This window comes from Emys orbicularis, chromosome 2 (assembly GCF_028017835.1).
Source record: "Emys orbicularis isolate rEmyOrb1 chromosome 2, rEmyOrb1.hap1, whole genome shotgun sequence".
Taxonomy (NCBI): domain Eukaryota; kingdom Metazoa; phylum Chordata; order Testudines; family Emydidae; genus Emys; species Emys orbicularis.
Window position 1 is genome coordinate 210,787,600 of NC_088684.1, and position 21,284 is coordinate 210,808,883.

The 21,284-nt window shown below is 45.3% G+C and overlaps 1 protein-coding gene across 32 annotated transcripts in view; it reads left to right on the forward strand.

Moving 5' to 3' along the window:
* The window catches only part of CLASP2 (cytoplasmic linker associated protein 2), a 288,662-nt gene that overhangs the window by 145,457 nt on the left and 121,921 nt on the right, over positions 1-21,284 (forward strand). For all 32 annotated transcript variants that reach the window (XM_065398871.1, XM_065398877.1, XM_065398874.1 and 29 more), the window contains 4 exons: positions 908-978; positions 2,262-2,321; positions 10,786-10,863; positions 15,029-15,196. In XM_065398871.1, the coding sequence (XP_065254943.1) occupies positions 908-978; positions 2,262-2,321; positions 10,786-10,863; positions 15,029-15,196 (377 nt within the window). The remainder of the gene's footprint in view (positions 1-907; positions 979-2,261; positions 2,322-10,785; positions 10,864-15,028; positions 15,197-21,284) is intronic.

The window sequence follows — 21,284 nt, forward strand, 5'->3', positions numbered from 1 at the left end:
TTTGATTACATAAATAATTTTGTGCATTTTTCTAATTCCTCTGTGATGCATTTTTCTGAAAGGCCTGTGTCATGATGTAAATAGGTCTAGAGACCAAATATTGTAAAATAAGGCTGTTGCCTCTATTTGAAACATCGTGTTCCTTCCCCAGTAGAGTCTAATTACCACATGCCTTATATGTTGATCAAATGCCCTTATTCATTGATGAAAACAGTACAAAGTACAAATGAATTGATATTAATTTTTAAAAGTCAATGTTACGTGAAAAATACAACAAATCAGTTGCTGTTCTGGAATTTTCTATGTTAATTTATTTTTAATGTTGAGAGTAGGCAGTGCATTAAAAACTGAGAAGAATCCTGCTGTTATGAGAGGTTCACATGGTCATGTATCACATTCACAAGCTATGGGAAAAAATACCATGCATTGAATGGGTTGCTAATAATACAGTTTAAAAAAGGCCATGCAGTCTTTATATTATTTATAACGGTTTACTTTTTATGCTCAGGTGTTGATTAGAATAACATCTGAAATTGTATGGAAGCAACATCAATTTAGATTTTCTGTGGGGAAACAGATATGGTACATTTGAGCCTTCAAAGGGTTTTTTTGGTGGCTAAATGTTACATAAATGAGAAAATTGGGGTATGGTCAGAAATGTTTTTCCTTAGATATTTTTATATCTTAATTTTACTTATGTTCATGACCTAGTCAGGGAAGTGTACTTTTACACACATTCTAAATTTGGATTAAACAATTAACATTTAAAATCCTATATTTAATCATTATTATTTTATCTGTTGCTGAAAAATTATTTACTACGTTCATTTGAAATTTAGCACTCTGATTTCAGGAATGTTTTTGGCATTGACTTCATTGTGTTATAACATTTATGGATTTTTTTCAGCATACCCATGTGCCCAGACTAATACCTTTAATAACAAGCAACTGTACTTCAAAATCAGTTGCTGTCAGGAGGTGAGTATTTTATAAATAACAAATTATTAAAACTGTTAGTTTATATTCCTTAATTTTATAATAGACTACTAGCAAAATTATCTTCAAAATAGTATGTTTTTATTGTAGTCACTGTAATATAATGTGAAAATCTATTATCTAATAAGCTACCATGCACTACAGATAATTGAGATTCAACAAAGTAAGCGTCCACGTGCTGGTAATGAGTGAAAAACTTTCCCTAGCAAATATGTGAGGGGGCCTCAACTATCAATTTCTGCAGAATTGAAGCTTTTGATTTTTATTTTATTTTTTTAAGTTTCAAGCTTATTTCACTGCAAAAGGTAACCTTCCAAATGGAACCTAAATGTAAATAAATGAAGTGTTTTCCCAAGTCTGCAGAGCTCTAGTGCTTCTGCTGCCATAGGTTTCCTAAGAAGTAATAGACTGAAATTAACATTACTCTGGTCAGTTTTGCTGCTGCAGTTCAGAACCCACTGAGCAACAGTGAATGTATCCAATTTATGTCATTTTTATGCTAATGCCCCTACTTTGTAAATCTATGAACAGCAGCAGAGGCAGACACAGAGGTTATTCATGGGGATGGGGCAGCTCAGAAGCATTATAGATTTTTGCCTCCCACTCTTACAGCTCCCTGAAGGGCTTGAGTGGAGTAGTGAGATCTGCCCTTCTATGGAGCAGGGGAGGGATAGAGTAGCAGAGACCTTCCTCCACTTGAAGCCGTCAGAAGGTTCTGCAGGGAGACAAAAAGATGGAAAGTTCCTTGCATCTTCCAGCGCCTTGGTGATTGGACTTCTACATTTATAAGACACCAGCTAGCTACAGGCGGTTACAAAAGATGATACTCCCAAGCAAGGAACAGGACTTGCTGTCTTGTCGAAAACCCACCAACCTCCTCCTTAACAGGTTTGGTGTGGTTGATTTTCTCACTGGGGAATTGCCACTTGACTTAGCTGGTGGGCCTTTTGTGCTAAACATGTTAAAGCGGTTGTATTTGTAGTAACACTTGTTGAACATCAAGTGGTCATATGAACCATTTCTGCTTTTTTAAAATGCAGTGTGATTGCATGTAAGTGGAAAAATATAAACAATGTGCAAAGTAAAAAAAATTTCCACCATTACAACAGAAGAAGCCAAACAATTTCCTAGTGTGTTAAGTGTGAGATATTTTATTATATGCAGTTATTATTTTCCAGGAGGAAAAAGAACAAAGTTATCACCTATTATTTCAGGAAAGTAGAGAATTGCAGGTTTTTAACATTTTTTTTCCTATTTTGTTTTAGACGCTCCTTTGAATTTTTAGACCTGTTACTGCAGGAGTGGCAGACTCATTCACTGGAAAGGTAGGAGCAGTGGGTTCCTTTTTGTCATCTAGAAAAGTTTTCAGTTCATTTAAAAAAAAATAATCCTTCATTTAAATCCTACAACTAGACCACTTAAGTAATTTGTGAAATAGACTTTTACTCTGTATAACTATACTATTTGCTCTTATGAATTGTCCTATCAGTGTTTTATTGCTGCTGTTTAAACTTACCTTGGGATTTAGAACTGGTATACAAATACTTACCTGAAATTAAAAGGTTTGCTTAAATTTTGTTTTGTTTCTCTTAGCATTAATGTGATGAAAAAATAATTTTATGCTCCAATAAAACAACTGTATTTTGAAGAGAAAACAGATACTTTTCTTCAAGTTATTGTCCCTACAGGTGTTCTATGTCTCATGTGTGCACTTCCATGCACTTTACATCAAACTTTTTGTCAGCATGCCCTCAGGACCGTGCCTTTGACCTGCTCATCTGTGTGCTCCATTACAAGAATATATAGGGAGTGGTGATCCTCCTCAACTGCTTGCAGCTTGAGCCAGTGTTGTGGTATCTGCTAGCTAGCTACACAGCTTGTTTATTATTTTTATGAAGTATTTCTTTTTGTTAGTTAGCTTTTCATTTATTTTATAGCCCAAACGTGTGCTTGGGGTGAGGGGTGTTCCCTCCTCCTTTTTTGTGGTCAGGGCTTCTGTTGCCCTCAGCCTGTGTTTTTTTTTGTAGCCTTTCCTACATGTATTCTCAAAACTCAGGACTTCCATTAGTGTTTGTATTAATCAATGTTCTAGTGATTTTAATTGTAGTTTGGTAGTTGAGATGTTAGTTACATTTTTTGTGGGGGGTATGCAAGAAGGACCTGCAGTCTTTTTAAAACATTATTACTATTCTTTCAATAAATAATTATTACAAATTAGGTTCTGATGATACAGTGTGTCTGGAATTTTAATCCTAACATTAGAAAGAAAAGGAAATACTACAAAATTCTTGTTATTACCAGAAATACTTTCTAGATTGGTAGTATTGTACAATCTGTGTGTTTGGCTGCATAGATGCAATATGAAACTATCTGAAAGGTGGGAAAAGATTTGTTCTGTCTTCTCTCCCAATAAAGTTACATAACTTTTTTGTCCAGAGTGCAAAATAGGATCATGATGTTGGAAATACTGTGACTGAATATTTTTTCTAAGGAGAAGTATATTACCCACCAGTGGCTTAAATTAGTCTACAGTAAAATGACCTGGAAAATATTTTACACATTACTCAGTGATACATAATATACTATGTATTGCTAGCATGTTAAATCAGAGAGGTAAAAATATATCTCTTTTCCCTAAGAAAAGACAAAATCAGTATTTTGCTGCGACAATATTTGATAGGTATTATACTGGGTGACAATATTCAGTGCATTTTAAATCCAGTCTGAAAAGGATGTAAATAAAACATATTAATCTAGGTACTTATTGGCCATAATCACAGTAATATCTGAGCATCTCACAGACTTAAATGTATTTAACCTCATTAACACTCTGGTGAGGTAGGAAAAGTAGTATTTTTCACAGATGGGGGAGCTGAGGTATAGAGCGATTAAATGATTTGCCTACGGTCACATAGGAAGTCTGTAGCAGAGCTGGGAATTGAACCTAACCTCCTAAATCCTTGTCCAATAACTTAAATGCAAGATCATCCTTTCCTAATACTGTGGTGATATTTTATAAGTAATAAGAATTCTTTGCTTTCAACTATAGTACAGTATTTTTGAGTAAATAATCATTCTTCTTCAAGAGATGTCCCTGTGGGGGCTCCACTCCAGGTGTTGGTGCGTCCCTGCGCCTTCACTTGGAGATTTTAACAGCAGTACTCGTACCAGTCACGCACTCGCAGAGCCTGCCCCCCGGCTCTGAGTGTACCTTAATAGTACGCCTGTGCGACCAGTCTCCTCAGTTCCTTCTCTACCGTCCCCGGCCTGAGATGGAGCTCAGCAGACTCGTTAGAGACTTTCTCTCCCTTTGTTACAATTACCTTTCTAGTTAGTTAGTTTGTTACCAGTAGTACTTAGTTACCATTTTTCTCTCCTTTTCTCTCCTTAAATAAATAAATAAAACCTTTTTCTTTGTTCCCGTCAGTGGCAGCCGCTTCCGACATGCTTGGCTCCCCAGGCTTTAAGCGCTGCTCTGCCTGCAAAGATGCCATCCCTCTGTCAGAAGGCCATGCAAAGTGCATAAAATGTTTGGGGGAGTCCCACATCCCCCAAAAGTGTGCCCACTGCAGCAAACTTAAATCTAGGGCACAGAAGGACAGGGAGCTGAGACTAAAACTGCTCCTCCTTCAAAAATCATTAGGGTCAGCTTCAGACCCGGGCGCTGACTCCGGATCCACTGCACGCCACAGCCCCCTGCCTCAAAGAGAGACAAGAAAACTGCAAAAAAAGGGCACCTTCTCTCACCTGCAAAGGGAACTTCGCGGGAGAAGACTTCCTCAGGCAGGTCTACAGCCTCCCTCCCAGCACTTCCCCGGCTGAGCATTTTTGACGCGCTGGGCTCCTCCGGCGCCGTGTGAAACCCGGCTGCGGTGGTACCACCAAGCTCCGGTGCTGAGGCTTCAGGCTTCCAGTTGCCTGCCTCTCATATGGCACCGTTCGGCACCGCGACGGAAGCCGTGCCAACACATGCTGACGTGCCTGACCCCCCCGCAGGCTGTTGTTGCTTTCCCGGCACCGATACCCGCTAAGCTGGCCGGCAGTGAAACAATGCTTAGGACACCGGTGCAGAGGGATTTTTCTTCACAGCGCATTCCTCTTGCACAGCCCTCCCCTCACAGAGGAGCTCCAACACTGCAATTTACAGAGTCTAGGGACCTGCTGGTATCACCTGTCCTGCAGTCACCCCTACTCAATGCCTACTTCTCTCCAAATGCTCAGTCAGGGTCCGGACATCCTTCCTCCAGTGATGAGGAAGGTGGACTGCAGGGGGAATTTTCACCATATCAAATCTCCCATCCTCAGACCCCAGTCAATAGAGGTCAGAAAAATTACCTCGTCCTACTCTCAGGGTCCTGCCCCATGGTGTGTAAACCACTGGATGGCACCACCTATGCCCTTCCCTCCACAGTGGCAATATTGGGCACCAGGGGCATCTTATCCTCGAGACCACACTCGCTATGCCACCTCAACCAGGCGCGACACCTGTCCGGCACCGCCAGCTGACGAACCTGACACTGACATAAGGCACCAGGCAGCCCCATCACAACTGCAGGATCAGTCACAACCTGCCTCAAACCCAGTAGACTCAGTTGTTACTCTTGATGAAGCCTTACTTCCTCCTTCCCCCACATCTTCGGATGATTTCTCAATACTTCAAGACCTTTTCAAAAGAGTTGCCAGAGAGTTAATTCTTAACTTGGAGGAGGTTCCTGAACAGCAGCATGAGTTAATGGACATCCTTCAGCCCTCTTCTTCTTCTAGGATTGCATTACCGATCAACGCAGCCCTTTTGGAACCTGCTAAGGCCATCTGGCAGAGCCCTGCTGCAAGCCTACCTGCCTGTAAACGAGCGGACCGCAAGTACTTCATCCCTTGCAAGGGCTCTGAATTCCTTTTCGCTCATCCAGTGCCAAACTCGCTGGTGGTAGACGCAGTTACCAAAAGACCATACACCAGTTTCCCCGCTCCACCCCATCCAACAAGGACAGTAAGTGACTAGATCTGCTCGGACGTAAAGTATATGCATCTTCCACGTTACAGTTTCGCATTGCTAATTATACTGCTGTTCTGGCAAAATATGACCACAAAAATTACAACAAATTCATGGACTTTATCGATGACATTCCGGAAGGGAAAATAACAACAATTCACAGCTCTAGTTTCTGAGGGACAAATCATCTCACATACTGCTCTTCAAGCGGCCCTCGATGCAGCCAACACTGCAGCAAGATCCACTGCTACAGTAGTGGTCATGCGCTGAGTTCATGGCTTTCCTCCTCTTCCTTTCCTTGAGAGGTCCGGAATACCATTGAAGATCTTCCCTTCGTCGACAAACTCTTTGCCTTCACGACGAACGACGTACTTCATTCAATGAAAGACTCAAGGACAACTCTCTGGTCTCTATGAATTCAAACCCCTACGATCAGAAGGCGACAGTATCGATATCAACCCTACCAGCGTCCACGCTATCCCGCATATACCCAGCAATTCCATAGATCACATGAGCAACGACAACAGCAGCAATGCCAGAGACCCAGATACCACTGTCACTGTCCCAATTCCTCGGCAGCGTCTCAACCCCCTCCGATTAATGAGCAGATTTGAAGCCTTGGTCGAGGGTTTAGAAAACAACGTTCCCACTTCAGCGCTTACACCACATGTCCCTATTTTTGGACACCGCCTACAACCATTCTCCCATCAATGGCAGAACATTACCACCGACAAGTGGGTTACAGAAGTTGTCACAATTGGCTATTCGATCCCTTTCCTATCCTTGCCTCCTACTCACCCACCCTCCCCGTCCCTCTTCAGGGACCCCTCTCACGAGCAACTGCTCATCCAAGAAGTACAACATCTTCTATTGGGAGCAGTGGAACTTGTGCCTGAACAACACAGAGGGAAGGGGGTTTATTCCCATTATTTCTTAACAGAAAAGAAAACTGGGGGATGGCGACCTATCCTCGACCTCAGGCGGCTCAACAAATTTATCAAAAAGCAAAAGTTCAAAATGGTTACCCTCACCACCATAATCCCAGTGCTGGAGCAGGGCGATTGGTTTTCAGCCCTCGACCTACAGGACGCCTATTTTCATGTGACTATACATCCGGCACACAGACGTTTCCTTCGTTTTACCCTCGGCTCGACACATTTTCAATACAGGGTGCTACCCTTCAGCCTATCCACCGCCCCCTGTGTTTTTTCCAAGCTCCTAGACATAGTCACTGCCTAGCTCAGGAAACAAGGAGTTATCATAATTCCTTACCTCAATGATTATCTCCTCAAAGCCTCAACGCTCGATGAAGCGCTTCGATTCACGCAGCTCACTGTCGATTGTTTCCTATCCCTCGGCCTACAAATAAACAAAAACAAATCCACATTATCTCCTACCCAGCACCTGGAGTTCATAGGAGCACACCTCGATTCCCGGACGGGAATAGCATCTCTCCCGCCTGATTGCTTCAACACCATAAAATTATTGGCAACGAAACTCTGCAACAGTCCTCAGGTCACTGCTCGAGACAGTCTACAACTACCAGGTCACATGCCCTCGTGCACTTTCGTGGTCCAAAACGCACGACTATACATGAGGTGCTTCCAAGCTTCGTTGGCCATGGTTTACAGACCGAATGTGCACACTCTAAAAAAGCCTCTATCCATACCTTTCAGAGTCAGACTCTCTCCTATGGTGGACAGTTCCCTCCAACCTCTGCTCTGGAGTCCCCTTTCTCCAGGATGCTCCATCCCTCATGACGACTACCGATGCATCCCGCACAGGGTGGGGTGCACACATGTCCCACCACACAGCCCAGGGGCTATGGTCTTAAGCCGAAACCTCCCTGCACATAAATGTCCTAGAACTTCGAGCCATACGCAACGCCTGCCGTCACTTCCTCCCATTAATCCAGAACCAACATGTATGGATAATGACAGACAACATCGCCTGCATGTTTTATGTAAACAGGCAGGGTGGGGCTCGCTCACACTCGCTTTTCAGAGAAGCCATGAAGCTCTGGAATTGGTGCCTTGCGAACAACATTCGGATATCAGCCGCCTATCTTCCTGGAGCTATGAATACCACAGCGGATGAATTAAGCAGACGCTTTCCCTGGGATCATGAACGGGAGATAAACGAGACAATCATCCACAACATATTCCACATGTGGGGCTACTCAACCATAGACCTTTTTGCAATTGTGAAAAACACGAAATGTCTCGAATTTTGCTCCAGAGCGGGACTGGGCAAATATTCCCTGGGAGATGCGTTCATGATCCCATGGCACCAGGACTTGCTATATGCTTTTCCTCCGATACTGGTTCTCCACAGAGTTCTAACAAAGATACAGAGAGTTCGTGCCACAGTAATTCTGATTGCCCCGTCGTGGCCCAGACAACCATGGTTTCCGTTCCTCACCAGAATATCAATCCGCCCACCAATCTCGTTGCCCCTCACTCCAAACCTTCTATCGCAGCAACACGGCTGATTTCTTCACCCCAACCTGTCCATGCTTCACCTCAAAGCTTGGTACCTACAGGGTTCTCCCAAAATGAACTAGCATACTCTGAGCAGGTTCAAAGAATGCTCCTACATAGCAGAACACAATCTACTCGCATCACCTATCTCCGTAAGTGGAAGCGATTCACACACTGGTGCTCACCTAAACAACTTCTTCCTACTTCTGCACCTCTCTCAATCATACTTGACTACCTATTAGACCTCAAGCAATCGGGCCTTTCTTTCAGCTCCATCAAAGTCCACTTAGCTGCTATTACAACTTTTCATGACAAGATCGACGATACCTCTGTTTTTGCTCATCCAATCACCAAGCGTTTTCTCAAAGGGCTCCAATCCCTATACCTGGACATTAAATCTCCTACCCCTCTGTGTGACCTTCAGTTAGTTTTATCCTGCTTAATTCAACAACCATTTGAGCCCCATGCCACTTGCTCCCTCCTACACCTCTCTATGAAAACAGCATTCCTAGTGGCAATCACCTCCGCCAGACGGGCAGGAGAGAAATAGCAGCTCTCATGGCAGACCCACATTATACACTATTTGTTAAGGACAAGGTAACCCCCCTCCAATTACATCCCAAATTCCTTCCAAAGGTGCCTTCGTCGTTCCACATCAATGAGCCGATACACCTACCGACTTTATTTCCTAAACCACATGCAAACTCTTTTGAATCTACCATGCCTACGTTAGACGTACGCAGGGCTTTGTCCTTCTATTTGGATAGAACCAAGCCCTTTAGGAACTCTTCGTCTCCATCGCAGAGCGTTCCAAAGGCACACCTATTTCTACCCAGAGACTTTCAAACTGGATTTCTGAGTGTATCCGACTGTGCTATCAGATAAAGAAAGTGACGCCTCTAGCCGGCATCAGAACTCACTCCACTAGATCTGTGGCTACCTCCATGGCTTTTCTACGCAAAGTTTCCCTGGCTGACATCTGTAAAGCGGCCACTTTGGTCTTCTGAACACACATTTGTTAAGCACTATGCCCTTACTCAAGGACCTCTCTCTGATAACACGATTAGGCAGAGCTGTATTATCTACTGCATTCCTACCACATCCAAAGTCCCTACCTCCTTGAGGTACACTGCTTTTCAATCACCTGGAGTGGAGCACCCACAGGGACATCTCTCGAAGAAGAAGAAGAAGAAGAAGAGGAGGAGGTTACTCACCCTGTGCAGTAACTGATGTTCTTCAAGATGAGTGTCCCTGTGGGTGTTCCTCTACCTTCCTCCCCTCTATTTCGGAGTTGGGGTAGCCTTCATTGTAGAGGAGGAACTGAGGAGACCGGTCGCGCATGTGTACTATTAAGGTACACTCGGGGGGGGGGGGGGGGGAGGAGGCTCTGTGCTTGCGTGACCGGTACGAGTACTGCTGTTAAAATCTCCGAGCGAAGGCGCAGGGACGCACCAACACCTGGAGTGGAGCACCCACAGGGACACTCATCTCAAAGAACGTCAGTTACTACACTGGGTGAGTAGCCTCCTTTCTATCAATCCAGTAGTATGCTATTTTTATTCTGCACTAATTGATTGATTTCAAAAGACTGATCATTCAAAAACTAATTTTTAAGGAATACAGTGGGGAGACACTTTATCTTTGTACTTATTCAAGATAAGCCTATTTTCTATCACTGATCAATATATTGACTTCTTTACTATACATGCATCTCCTTAAAATTGAAAGGTACTTTCTAGCATGCCTGTCTTAACAATGGGCCCAAGTAAGCATGCAGGCACAGATTCCATCTTCCGAACCAGGAATAGCTGGGGCCTGACAGCCTGCCTAAGCATCTTAAAAAGGGATAGTTATGTCATTATGGCTCTGATCCCTTTCCTGACTTGCATATGCTAGAAGGAAGGTCCAGATCCAATATCAGGATCACTGTGTGTAGGTCTACAGTACATTAGAAGACCCATGGCACAGCTGCAGCTGGCTCAGGTCAGTTGACTCATGCTATGGGGCTAAAAATTGCAGTGTAGATATTTGGGCTTAGGCTGGAGCCTGGGCTCTGAGCCCCCGCGAGAGGGGCGGGTCTCAGAGCTCAGGCTCTAGCCCGAGCTTGAATGTCTATACTGTAATCTTTAGCCCTACAGCTTGAACCCCTTGAGCCTAAGTCATTTGACCCAGCTCCGAAACTTGGTGCCGCGGGTTTTTAATTGCAGTGTAGATGTACTCTGTATGACTTAGAGAAACTTAATTAACAGGTAAGAAATTACCTTGGTGTAATTAAATTTGTAAAATTAAAAACTAATATGAGGTATTGTCTTCTAGGCATGCAACTGTCTTGGTTGAAACCATCAAAAAGGGCATTCACGATGCTGATGCTGAGGCAAGAGTGGAGGCAAGAAAGTAAGAGTTTTGAGTGAACTTGTAACCTTGGTTGAAAGATTTGACATTTTATACCAAGGGAAGGGAAGTCTATATATTGTAGTACAGTAACTCCTCACTTAACGTCCTCCCGCTTAATGTTGTTTCAAAGTTACGTCGCTGCTCAATTAGGGACCATGCTTGTTTAAAGTTGTGCAATGCTCCCTTATAACGTCGTTTGGCTGCCTGCTCTGTCCACTGCTTGTAAGATTCTGTGGAAGAGCAGCAACTTTACAAGGGAGCATTGCACAAGTTCCTCTTCTCCGCCTCCTTCCCCTCCCATCGCTTAGGACTTTCTGGGAGGGAGGGGGAGGAGCGGGGAAGGGGCTGCATCTCCGCTTCTCCCCCTCCCATCGCTTAGGACTTTCTGGGAGGGAGGGGGAGGAGCGGGGAAGGGGCTGCATCTCCGCTTCTCCCCCTCCCTCCCAGAAAGTCCAAAGCGCTGGGAGGGAGGGGGAGAAGCGGGGAAGCGCCGCATCTCTACCCTTGCCCCTCCCTCCCAGAAAGTCCTAAGCACTTAGGTCCTAGGACTTTCCCGGGGGGAGAGCGGGGATGCGGCGTGCTCCGGAGAGGAGGTGGAGTGGGGGTGGGAAGAGGTGGGCCTGGAGTGGAGGAGGATGGGAACAGGCAGGCCTGGAGCATCCCCTGGCAAAGTCCGTGTCCTGTTCTGCTCCGGGGAAGCTGCTGCTGCGAAGGTGCTTCCTAGTATCCTTGCCTGTAGCACGCTGTGCTTGTGTGAGGTAAGCCAGAGGCACTTCCCAACCACAGTACAGTACTGTACAGTATATAATGCCTTTTGTCTGCCCCAAAAAAATTTCCTTGGAACCTACCCCCCACATTTACATTAAATCTTATGGGAAAATTGGATTCGTTTAACATCGTTTCACTTAGTTGCATTTTTCAGGAACATAACTACAATGTTAAGTGAGGAGTTACTGTATGCTTAAGGTATTTAACTGTTAATCACTGAAGAATATGGTTAAAATTGATCATTTAATATAATCCTAAAATGAACATTTTTTTCCATGCAAAACGCCCTACCTAATTTAGTAAAGCTTAGAAGAGTTACTGGTTTTTGTTTTGGAAAATCTGATGACTTCAGTAAAATGGAAGTATTGTAGATCAGTATTTCTGCCTAATCAGTCTCTTACTTCCATGAGTACAAAACATCATTGAACAACTAACAGTTCTTTTGTTAAGACAGACGATAATTCTGCTCATCCTCCTATGCTTGTTTTCTGCAGGGACAACAAAATAAAATAAATTATACTTATCATCTATATTTTGTCAATAAAGGTAATTAACAGTCCTTTGAAATAGAATAAGAAAGCATATAAGTAGCATGAAAATGACCATTTAAAATTGGTGCCTTTTTCATGCAAGGTTTTAACTTGGAATCTGCCCTTCTTTGTGACAATAATGCTTATTATTTTCTGTTACAAAAGATTCTTTTTTTATAGGAGATTCACTTCCTGTCACACATGGAGACATACAGTTACACAAGAATAAAACACAAGTATAGGAAATAAAACTGAAAATTAATGGATAAAGCTAGTGTTCAACCCCTGCTCTTTTCATAATCTCATTCAAATCCATTAAAACAAAATGCATAAAAAAACCCTTCATCAGATACTAAGTTTACAGATTTAAATGCTCAAAGTTTAGTAAGTGAAAACGTTAAAATTCTTATTGCAGCACTACCTCACATAGCACTAGGATGACCAGATGTCCCGATTTTATAGGGACAGTCCCAATATTTGGGGCTTTTTCTTATACAGGCTCCTATTACCTCCCTACCCCCGTCCCGATTTTTCACACTTGCTGTCTGGTCACCCTACATAGCACACATTTTTAATTTCTAGTTACTGTTAAATATAAACAGAAAAATGTACGGTGTGTGCAATGTGAGAGTTTCTTAAAGAACCATACATTTTTCTTTTTGGTAGATTAAATCTGTGAACATAATGTGCATCAGCGTAGCTTTGTGGCATTTAATTTCCCTGCTTTCATTTAAAGAACACAGAGCAGGGAAGACAATACTACCACATTGCCTGTCAAACAGTGGTGGTACAGTCTCATAGAGCATGTGTGATTGGCACAATTTTCACAAACTAGCTGGCCAGGCCTGACAGAACATTTGGTTTGAAATCAGAGTTTTTCTTCTCCTAGGTGAACTTTCTGCGCTCGTGGATGAGCTCCATCTGCCTGATAGAGGCACAGAGAGGTGAAGTGACTTGCCCAACAGGTCAGTGGCAGAGCCAGGAATAGAACCCAGGTCTCCTGAGTGCCAGTCCTGTAGCCTCTCCACTGTACCACTCTGCCTAGCAATGAAAATAAAACTGCCAGTACTTATTGTTAGCATTCAAATGGTCTCAGTTAGGATTTGAAATCCTCACCTGATTGTGATAAATGGAACTGGCGAGGGCTAAATTCACTCCTCTTTGGCTGCTTTAGTTTGGCTGTAGACCATTAAGGCAGACCACTACTGCTATGCCACCAGGCCAGTCTTTTACATTTGTGTAATGTGCAGTGAATTCTGAATTACATGAAAAGTACATCTGTTTAAAATGCAGAATCAATATCTAGTATTTCTCAATGTTATTTCTCAAGCACCTTCTGTTTTCCAAAATAATAATTTACTTCAGAGGCAAATTTTGAAGCAAAATTAAATCACCATAAATCTTAACTAACTTTTTTAAAAAATTCCCTTTTGAGAAATACCCTTTATATTGTGCTGGTTCACTGAAAGTTTCTTAGAATGGATCATTCTGTGACATCACAGATAGTATTGGCTACTAATATTTGATGGTATATTCTGGGGTATCTTCAGTGGGCAGGAAATATCAAAAGATATATCACAGAGAATGTGATGGGAGGAATAAAGTTACTTTGGAAAGATTAGTTCAGACTTTTGTGCTAGATGCCTCCATAACCTGGCTAGTGGAGAAGCATTCAGCACATATTTCAGTGCTGGTGCGACTGGGAGCCATGCTGAGATTGCTCAATTAGGGCAAACTGCAAAGAATGGGGCAGACAATCCCCAAAACTGGTGGTTATTCTGATACTTAGATTTAAGCCAACAACAAAACAGCTTCTACAATACATTACTGGTTACCCAGAAGCCAAAAAACACAGTTCTCTAAAAGCAACCCAGCCTTTGGGCTCCCACCCAGACAGCCAAGTCAAATATGATGAGGTTTATTGATAATCTCGTTCATCATATGAAAAGTTCTACCAGTCCCAAAGGATCGGACACGTTACCCACCAAGTTAATGAATATTTCAGATCTTACACAAATACATGCTTATAGCCAATTCTTATTAACTAAACTAAAATTTACAAAGAAAAGAGGGAGAATATTGGTTTAAAAGATCATTATACATACAGACATGAATGTTGATCTTAGGTCAATTTCATAGTGGAGATGGTGAGCTTTAGAGTTGTACAGAGTTCTTTTAGAATTAGTCCATAGGTTCAGTCCAATGTTCAATATCGGGGTGATCCAGATGGCACTGGAGATCTCAATCTTGTGGTCCAAGCTTCCCCTGATGAAGCATAAGCAGATTTGAGATGAAAGGATCAGGTCCCAAGCGTTTTTATAGAGATTTTTTGCAGCCTCTTGTGTGAACAATAGTCTTTTGAAGTAACCTTCTCTTTCCTAAGCATCACTGGTAGTTAGCTATATTGATTAGTATAAGGTAATTATTCATTAAGCAATTCATAGACAGTTTACTACTAACTTCAAAGTGAAATATAGACAATGACGTTATCATACCCAAGTTTCATCTAAATGTTAATACTCCCTTTTGATCTCTGAATCAATAGAAACTGTTTACATGGTTAACATTAACAAGATATAAGTAAACACATTCAATTACTGTTACCTCTAATTCTCTAACAATACAAGTTTCCATTTCAAAGGTCTAGTCTATCTAACATGAAATGGCCCTAACTACCATTTACATACTTTTTAAACACTTTTATAAACGTTGAATTTGGGTCAATTAGCCTGCTAGTTGTGTAACCCTTTCTAGCCTGTGTCACAGCTGGATTTTCATTTTTTCTGTGTAGTTGAAAAAACAACAAAAAACAAACAAACAAAAAAAACCCTGTAGCAGTTCTACCTGGCTGTTCTTTTGTTTTGTAGGACTTACCTGGGTCTTAGAAGTCACTTTCCTGGAGAAGCAGAGGCCCTGTACAATAACCTTGAGCCATCCTATCAAAGAAGTCTCCAGACTTACTTGAAGAATTCTGGCAGTATAGCATCTCTCCCTCAGTCAGACAGGTCATCTTCAAGTTCACAGGAGAGTCTCAAGTAAGTGTCACTTAAGTGATTCCCAGTCTGAAAGAACAAAAATTGTCTAGTTCTAATGTGCCTACAGGTTTCAGAGTGGTAGCCATTGGTTTTGCTGATACAGAGTAACACAAAGAGTCCTTGTGGCACCTTAGAGACTAACTAACAAATTTATTTGGGCATAACTTTCGTGGGCTAAAACCCACTTCATCAGATTCATGGAGTGAAAAATACAGTAAGCAGTATATATAGTACAGTACATGAAAAGATGGGAGTTGCCTTACCAAATGGGGGGTCCATCCAATCGAGGCCAATTCAATTAAGGTGGAAGTGGCCTATTCTGAACAGTTGACAAAAAGGGATGAATATCAACTGAAGGAAAGTTACTTTTGTAGTGCTAACGAGGCCAATGCAATCAAGGTGGACGTTGCCCATTTCCAATCGTTTTCAAAAAGGTGCGAGTATCAAGAGAGGGGAAATTATTTTTTGTAGTGACCCATCCACTCCCAGGCTTAATTTGATGGTGTCAAGTTTGCAAATTAATTCCAGTTCTGCAGTTTCTTGTTGGAATCTGTTTTTGAATTTTTTTGGTTGAAGAATTGCCATTTTAAAGTCTGTTATTGAGTGTCCAGGGAGATTGAAGTGCTCTCCCACTGGTTTTTGAATGTTACAATTCTTGATGTCTGATTTATGTCCATTTATTCTTTTGCATAGAGACTGTCCGGTTTGGCCAATGTACATGGCAGAGGGGCATTGCTGGCACGTGATGGTATATATCACATTGGTAGATATGCAGGTGAATGAGCCCCTGATGGTGTGGCTGATGTGGTTAGGTCCTATGATGGTGTCCCTTGAATAGATATGCGGACAGAGTTGGCAGCAGGGTTTGTTGCAGAGATTGGTTCCTGGGTTAGTGTTTCATTGTGTGGTGTGTAGTTGCTGTTGAGTATTTGCTCGAGATTGGGGTGCTGTCTGTAAGCGAGGACTGGCCTGTCTCCCAAAGTCTGTGAGAATGAGGGATCATCCTTCAGGATAGGTTGAAAATCCTTGATGATGCGCTGGAGAGGTTTTAGTTGGGCGCTGTAGGTGACGGCTAGTGGCGTTCTGTTACTTTCTTTGTTTGGCCTGTCCTGTAGTAGGTGACTTCTGGGTACCCTTCTGGCTCTGTCAATCTGTTCTTGGAGTGCTTGCTCATATCAATTCCAGTTAGTTGTGTGCGCGCGCCGTGTGCACTGCTGTCAGAAACTTTTCTCTAGCAGCTACCTATCAGGCTGGCTGTGGAGCCCCCTGAAGTGGCACCAATATAGTGCTCTATATACGACCCTGCCAGCCCGACCTCCCTTCAGTTCCTTCTTACCGCCAGTGACGGTTGTTGGAACAGTGGTCTCTTGCTCGCAAGTGCTCCACTAATCCCTAGCTCTTCTGCTTAGCTTTGTATATAGTTACCCATTGTTAGTTAATTGTTCTCTTCTAGTTGTTAATTGTAGTCTTCAGTGGTTGGGGGTTATTTCCCCTTCAACGAGGGCCCCGCGGGGCTCTGGGGCATGCATCCCAGGGCTTCAAACCCTGTAGCTCCTGTGCCAAACCTATGCTCGTGGGCGACCCCCACGACTCCTGTATCCAATGTCTGGGAGAAGCCCATCAGGCAGACATGTGCAAGATCTGCAAGGCTGTCAAGCCTCGCACTAGAAAGGAGAGGGACATTTGTTTTAAAACAACTCCTCATGGAGTCTGCCCTCCGTCCGCAGCAGGACCCGGCCCCGAGTGTCTTGGTGCGGAGCGTTCCTCCATCGGTGCTGTCCACAGCACCGAAAAAAGGACTCAGCATGCCCTCCCAGGGGCTGGCAGTCTCCCGGGGCCCAGAAGTGTTCCCGTTGGCACCACTCCCACTCGCCGGCTGCCCACAAAAAGCAGGCTAAGGACAAGCCTCCACAACGGCCCGACATGAAAACTGCAGCTTCGGCAGGGCACGGTGCGGAGCATGGGCCTACGGCCGACAGATCCTCCGGTCAGGCTCAACCTTCATGGGCCCCTGTCTCCCCAGGAAGCCCCGCGCTCCTGGACTCCCCGCGGCTGCAGGTGGAGGAGGTCATGCTACCCTCCACACTGGACATTTTTGAGGCCACTAGGGGGCTTATCGAAATGACGGCACCCAAGTCCCCAGTCTCAAGGCCTCCGCTACCCCGAGGCCCGGCACTGACAAGAGGCAAACCGGCTATGTGCGGGCCGTCTGCCCCCCAACCAGGATCTCTGCGCCGTTCTGAGTCCCGGCGCTGCACTTATGCCCCACGCCAGTCTGACTTGCGGCACTGGTCTCGCAGCCCCGACCCTCAGAGCCGTTCCAGCTCGAGGTGGTCGTCGGCTGAGAGGTCGTTGTCCTGCTCGAGGTCCAGATCCCAATCTGTCATCTTGTGGCACCGCTCGCATTGACCTCGGACTGCACTTCCCAGTAGTCGCTCTACGTCGCGGCCGCTCCCATTTGCAGTACCATTCCAGATCCCGCTCCGGACACCAGTCCCCGCTTCAGCTCGGGCCTCAATCGCAGCACCGCTCTAAATCGCAGCACCACTCTAAATCGCAGCACCACTCCCCACCAAGATAAAGCCCCACTTCGTAGCGCTGATCGACCTCCTGGCACCGCTCCACATCTCGCTGCCGTTCCCCGCAGCAGCACCACCGGTCACTCTTTGATCCTCGTTATTCCCCATGGCACTCATCCCATCCATTCGAGGAGGAGGCTTCCTTGGGATAGTACTGCACCGCCACCCCTTGGCCCTCCCACTCAAAGTCGGCCTCAGGTCAAGCAGAGCATCGGGGGCATCGGAAGTGCCCAGATCAGGTCCGGGAAGTCTTAGACAGGACGCTTCAGTGCTCCACTGGCAACCCCAGTGGTAATTCTGGACCCCTTAGACGTACCATCAGGCCCAAAGTGCCCCCCCAGGTGCTCCCCCATCATCCCATTCGGGGTCTTGCCTCCCTGAGGCAACCATCAGCTGCCCACCTCAGGATCCATCGCAGAACCTGGATCCAACCCCACCCCCGGTGGAGGCTACACCAGGGTTCGGGAGAAACCGGTCCCAGAGGATCAGGAGGCCGCCACGGAACTGGTCCTATCGGTGGCTTCTTCCTCGTCATCTCCTGACGAGGTGGTGGCGGGTACCTCCACATCTGGTCCACCACCCATGGACTACAGGGCACTGTAGGAACTCCTTCAAAGGGTGGCCCTAAATATGAACCTCCAGGTGGAGGAGGTGGTAGAGGACGAGGACCCTGTGGTGGACATCCTGGCACCAAAGGGTCCCTCTTGGGTGGCCTTACCTGTGCTAAAGACTATCCAGTCTAACACCAAGACTATTTGGCAAATGCCTGCCTCCATTCCCCCTACGGCCAAAGGGGTTGAACAAAAGTACTTTGTTCCCACTAAAGGGTACGAATATTTTTTCACCCACCTCCCTCCGTGCTCCCTTGTTGTGGAGGCGGTGAACGAAAAAGAGAGGCAGAGTCAGCAGTAGCTAAACGCCTTGATTTGTTTGGGAGAAAGGACCCCTGTTGAATAAACCTTTCTCGCCTGCTCGCTAACCAGCTCGCGATCTTGAGCAGGTACAGTTACAACGCATGGTCTGCGATTCAAAAGTTCAAAGAGCTTCTCCCATATGAGTCAAGGGCTGAACTGGGGGCCATCGCTGAGAAGGGCAGAATTGTAACCCGGACTTCCCTCCAGGGTTCTTTGAATGCCGCGGACTCGGCAGTACGTACCCTCGCGTCGGGTATCACGATGAGACACAATGCCTGGCTCCGATCCTTGGGTCTCCCTCCTGAAGTTCAGCAAACAATTCAGGACCTCCCGTTCGACGGCCAGGGCCTGTTTGCTGAGCAGACAAACTCTAGACTGCATAGCCTGAAGGACTCCCGTAACACCAATAAGTTCCTCGGCATGCATACCTCGGTGACCCAAAGGAAGCCTTTCAAAGTGCAGACCACCCAGTAGCGCTCTTTTCCCACTAGGCCCAGGCAGGACTTCTCCCGCAGGAGGAATAGATATAGTCGGCGTAGGCCGTCGCGCCATCCTCCTGGGCAGGGCCAGGGCCAGTCCAAGCCCCCTCCAGGCCCTAAGCACCCCTTTTGAAGGTGCGCACGAGGACGGATTACCAGTCCACAACCCGGCCAGTTATCCTCCCTTTTTGAACTGTCTATCCCGCTTCTACCGTGCATGGTCCCTTATTACGTCGGATCGGTGGGTGCTCCGCCCAGTAGAGGTTGGATATTCTATCCACTTCTGCTCCTCCCCACCCTCCCATCCCCCTTTTCCGTCCCTCTTCAGGGACCCCTCTCACAAGCAACTTCTCATCCAGGAGGTTCAGTACCTCCTCGCTCTAGGAGCAGTGGAGGAGGTGCCCCAGGAGCTCAAAGGCAAGGGTTTTCTACTCCCGTTACTTCCTCGTCCCCAAAGCAAAGGGAGGCCTAAGGCCACTTCTGGACCTGAGGGAACTCAACAGTTCCGCATGGTCTCCTTGAGCACAATCATCCCTTCTCTGGATCCGGGAGACTGGTACGCCATCCTCGATTAAAAACAACAAGGAGTCTGGTGGCACCTTAAAGACTAACAGATTTATTTGGGCATAAGCTTTCGTGGGTAAAAACCTCACTTCTTCAGATGCATAGGGTGAAAGTTACAGATGCAGGCATTATATACTGACACATGGAGAGCAGGGAGTTACTTCGCAAGTGGAGAACCAGTGTTGACAGGGCCAATTCAATCAGGGTGGATGTAGTCCACTCCCAATAATAGATGAGGAGGTGTCAATTCCAGGAGAGGAAAAGCTGCTTCTGTAATGAGCCAGCCACTCCCAGTCCCTATTCAAGCCCAGATTAATGGTGTTAAATTTGCAAATGAATTTTAGTTCTGCTGTTTCTCTTTGAAGTCTGTTTCTGAAGTTTTTTTGTTCAATGATAGTGACTTTTAAATCTGTAATAGAATGACCAGGGCGATTGAAGTGTGCACTTACTGGCTTTTGTATGTTACCATTCCTGATGTCCGATTTGTGTCCATTTATTCTTTTGCGGAGGGACTGTCCGGTTTGGCCAATGTACATGGCAGAGGGGCATTGCTGGCACATGATGGCATATATAACATTAGTGGATGTGCAGGTGAATGAGCCCTTGATGGTGTGGCTGATGTGGTCGGGTCCTCTGATGGTGTCGCCAGAGTAGATATGGGGACAGAGTAGGCAACGAGGTTTGCTACAGGGATTGGTTCCTGGGTTGGTGTTTCTGTGGTGTGGTGTGTAGTTGCTGGTGAGTATTTGCTTCAGGTTGGGGGGTTGTCTGTAAGCGAGGACTGTCCTGCCTCCCAAGGTCTGTGAGAGTGAGGGATCATTTTCCAGGATAGGTTGTAGATCGTGGATAATGCGCTGGAGAGGTTTTAGCTGGGGGCTGTATGTGATGGCCAGTGGTGTTCTGTTATTGTCCTTGTTGGGCCTGTCCTGTAGTAGGTGATTTCTGGGTACCCGTCTTGCTCTGTCAATCTGTTTCCTCACTTCCCCAGGTGGGTATTGTAGTTTTACGAATGTTTGATAAAGATCGTGTAGATATTTCTCTGTCTGAGGGGTTGGAGCAAATTCGGTTGTATCTTAGGGCTTGGCTGTAGACAATGGATCGTGTGATGTGTCTTGGATGGAAGCTGGAGGCATGTAGGTACGTATAGCGGTCAGTAGGCTTCCGGTATAGGGTGGTGTTTATGTGACCATCACTTATTTGCACTGTAGTGTCCAGGAAGTGGATCTCTGGTGTGGACTGGTCCAGGCTGAGGTTGATGGTGGGGTGGAAATTGTTGAAGTCCAGGTGGAATTCTTCAAGGGCCTCCTTTCCGTGGGTCCATATGATGAAGATGTCATCAATGTAGCGCAAGTAGAGGAGGGGCACTAGGGGACGAGAGCTGAGGAAGCGTTGTTCTAAGTCAGCCATAAAAATGTTGGCATACTGTGGGGCCATGCGGGTACCCATAGCAGTGCCACTGACTTGAAGGTATAAGTTGTCCCCAAATCTGAAGTGGTTGTGGGTGAGGACAAAGTCACAAAGCTCAGCCACCAGGCGTGCTGTGGCCTCATCA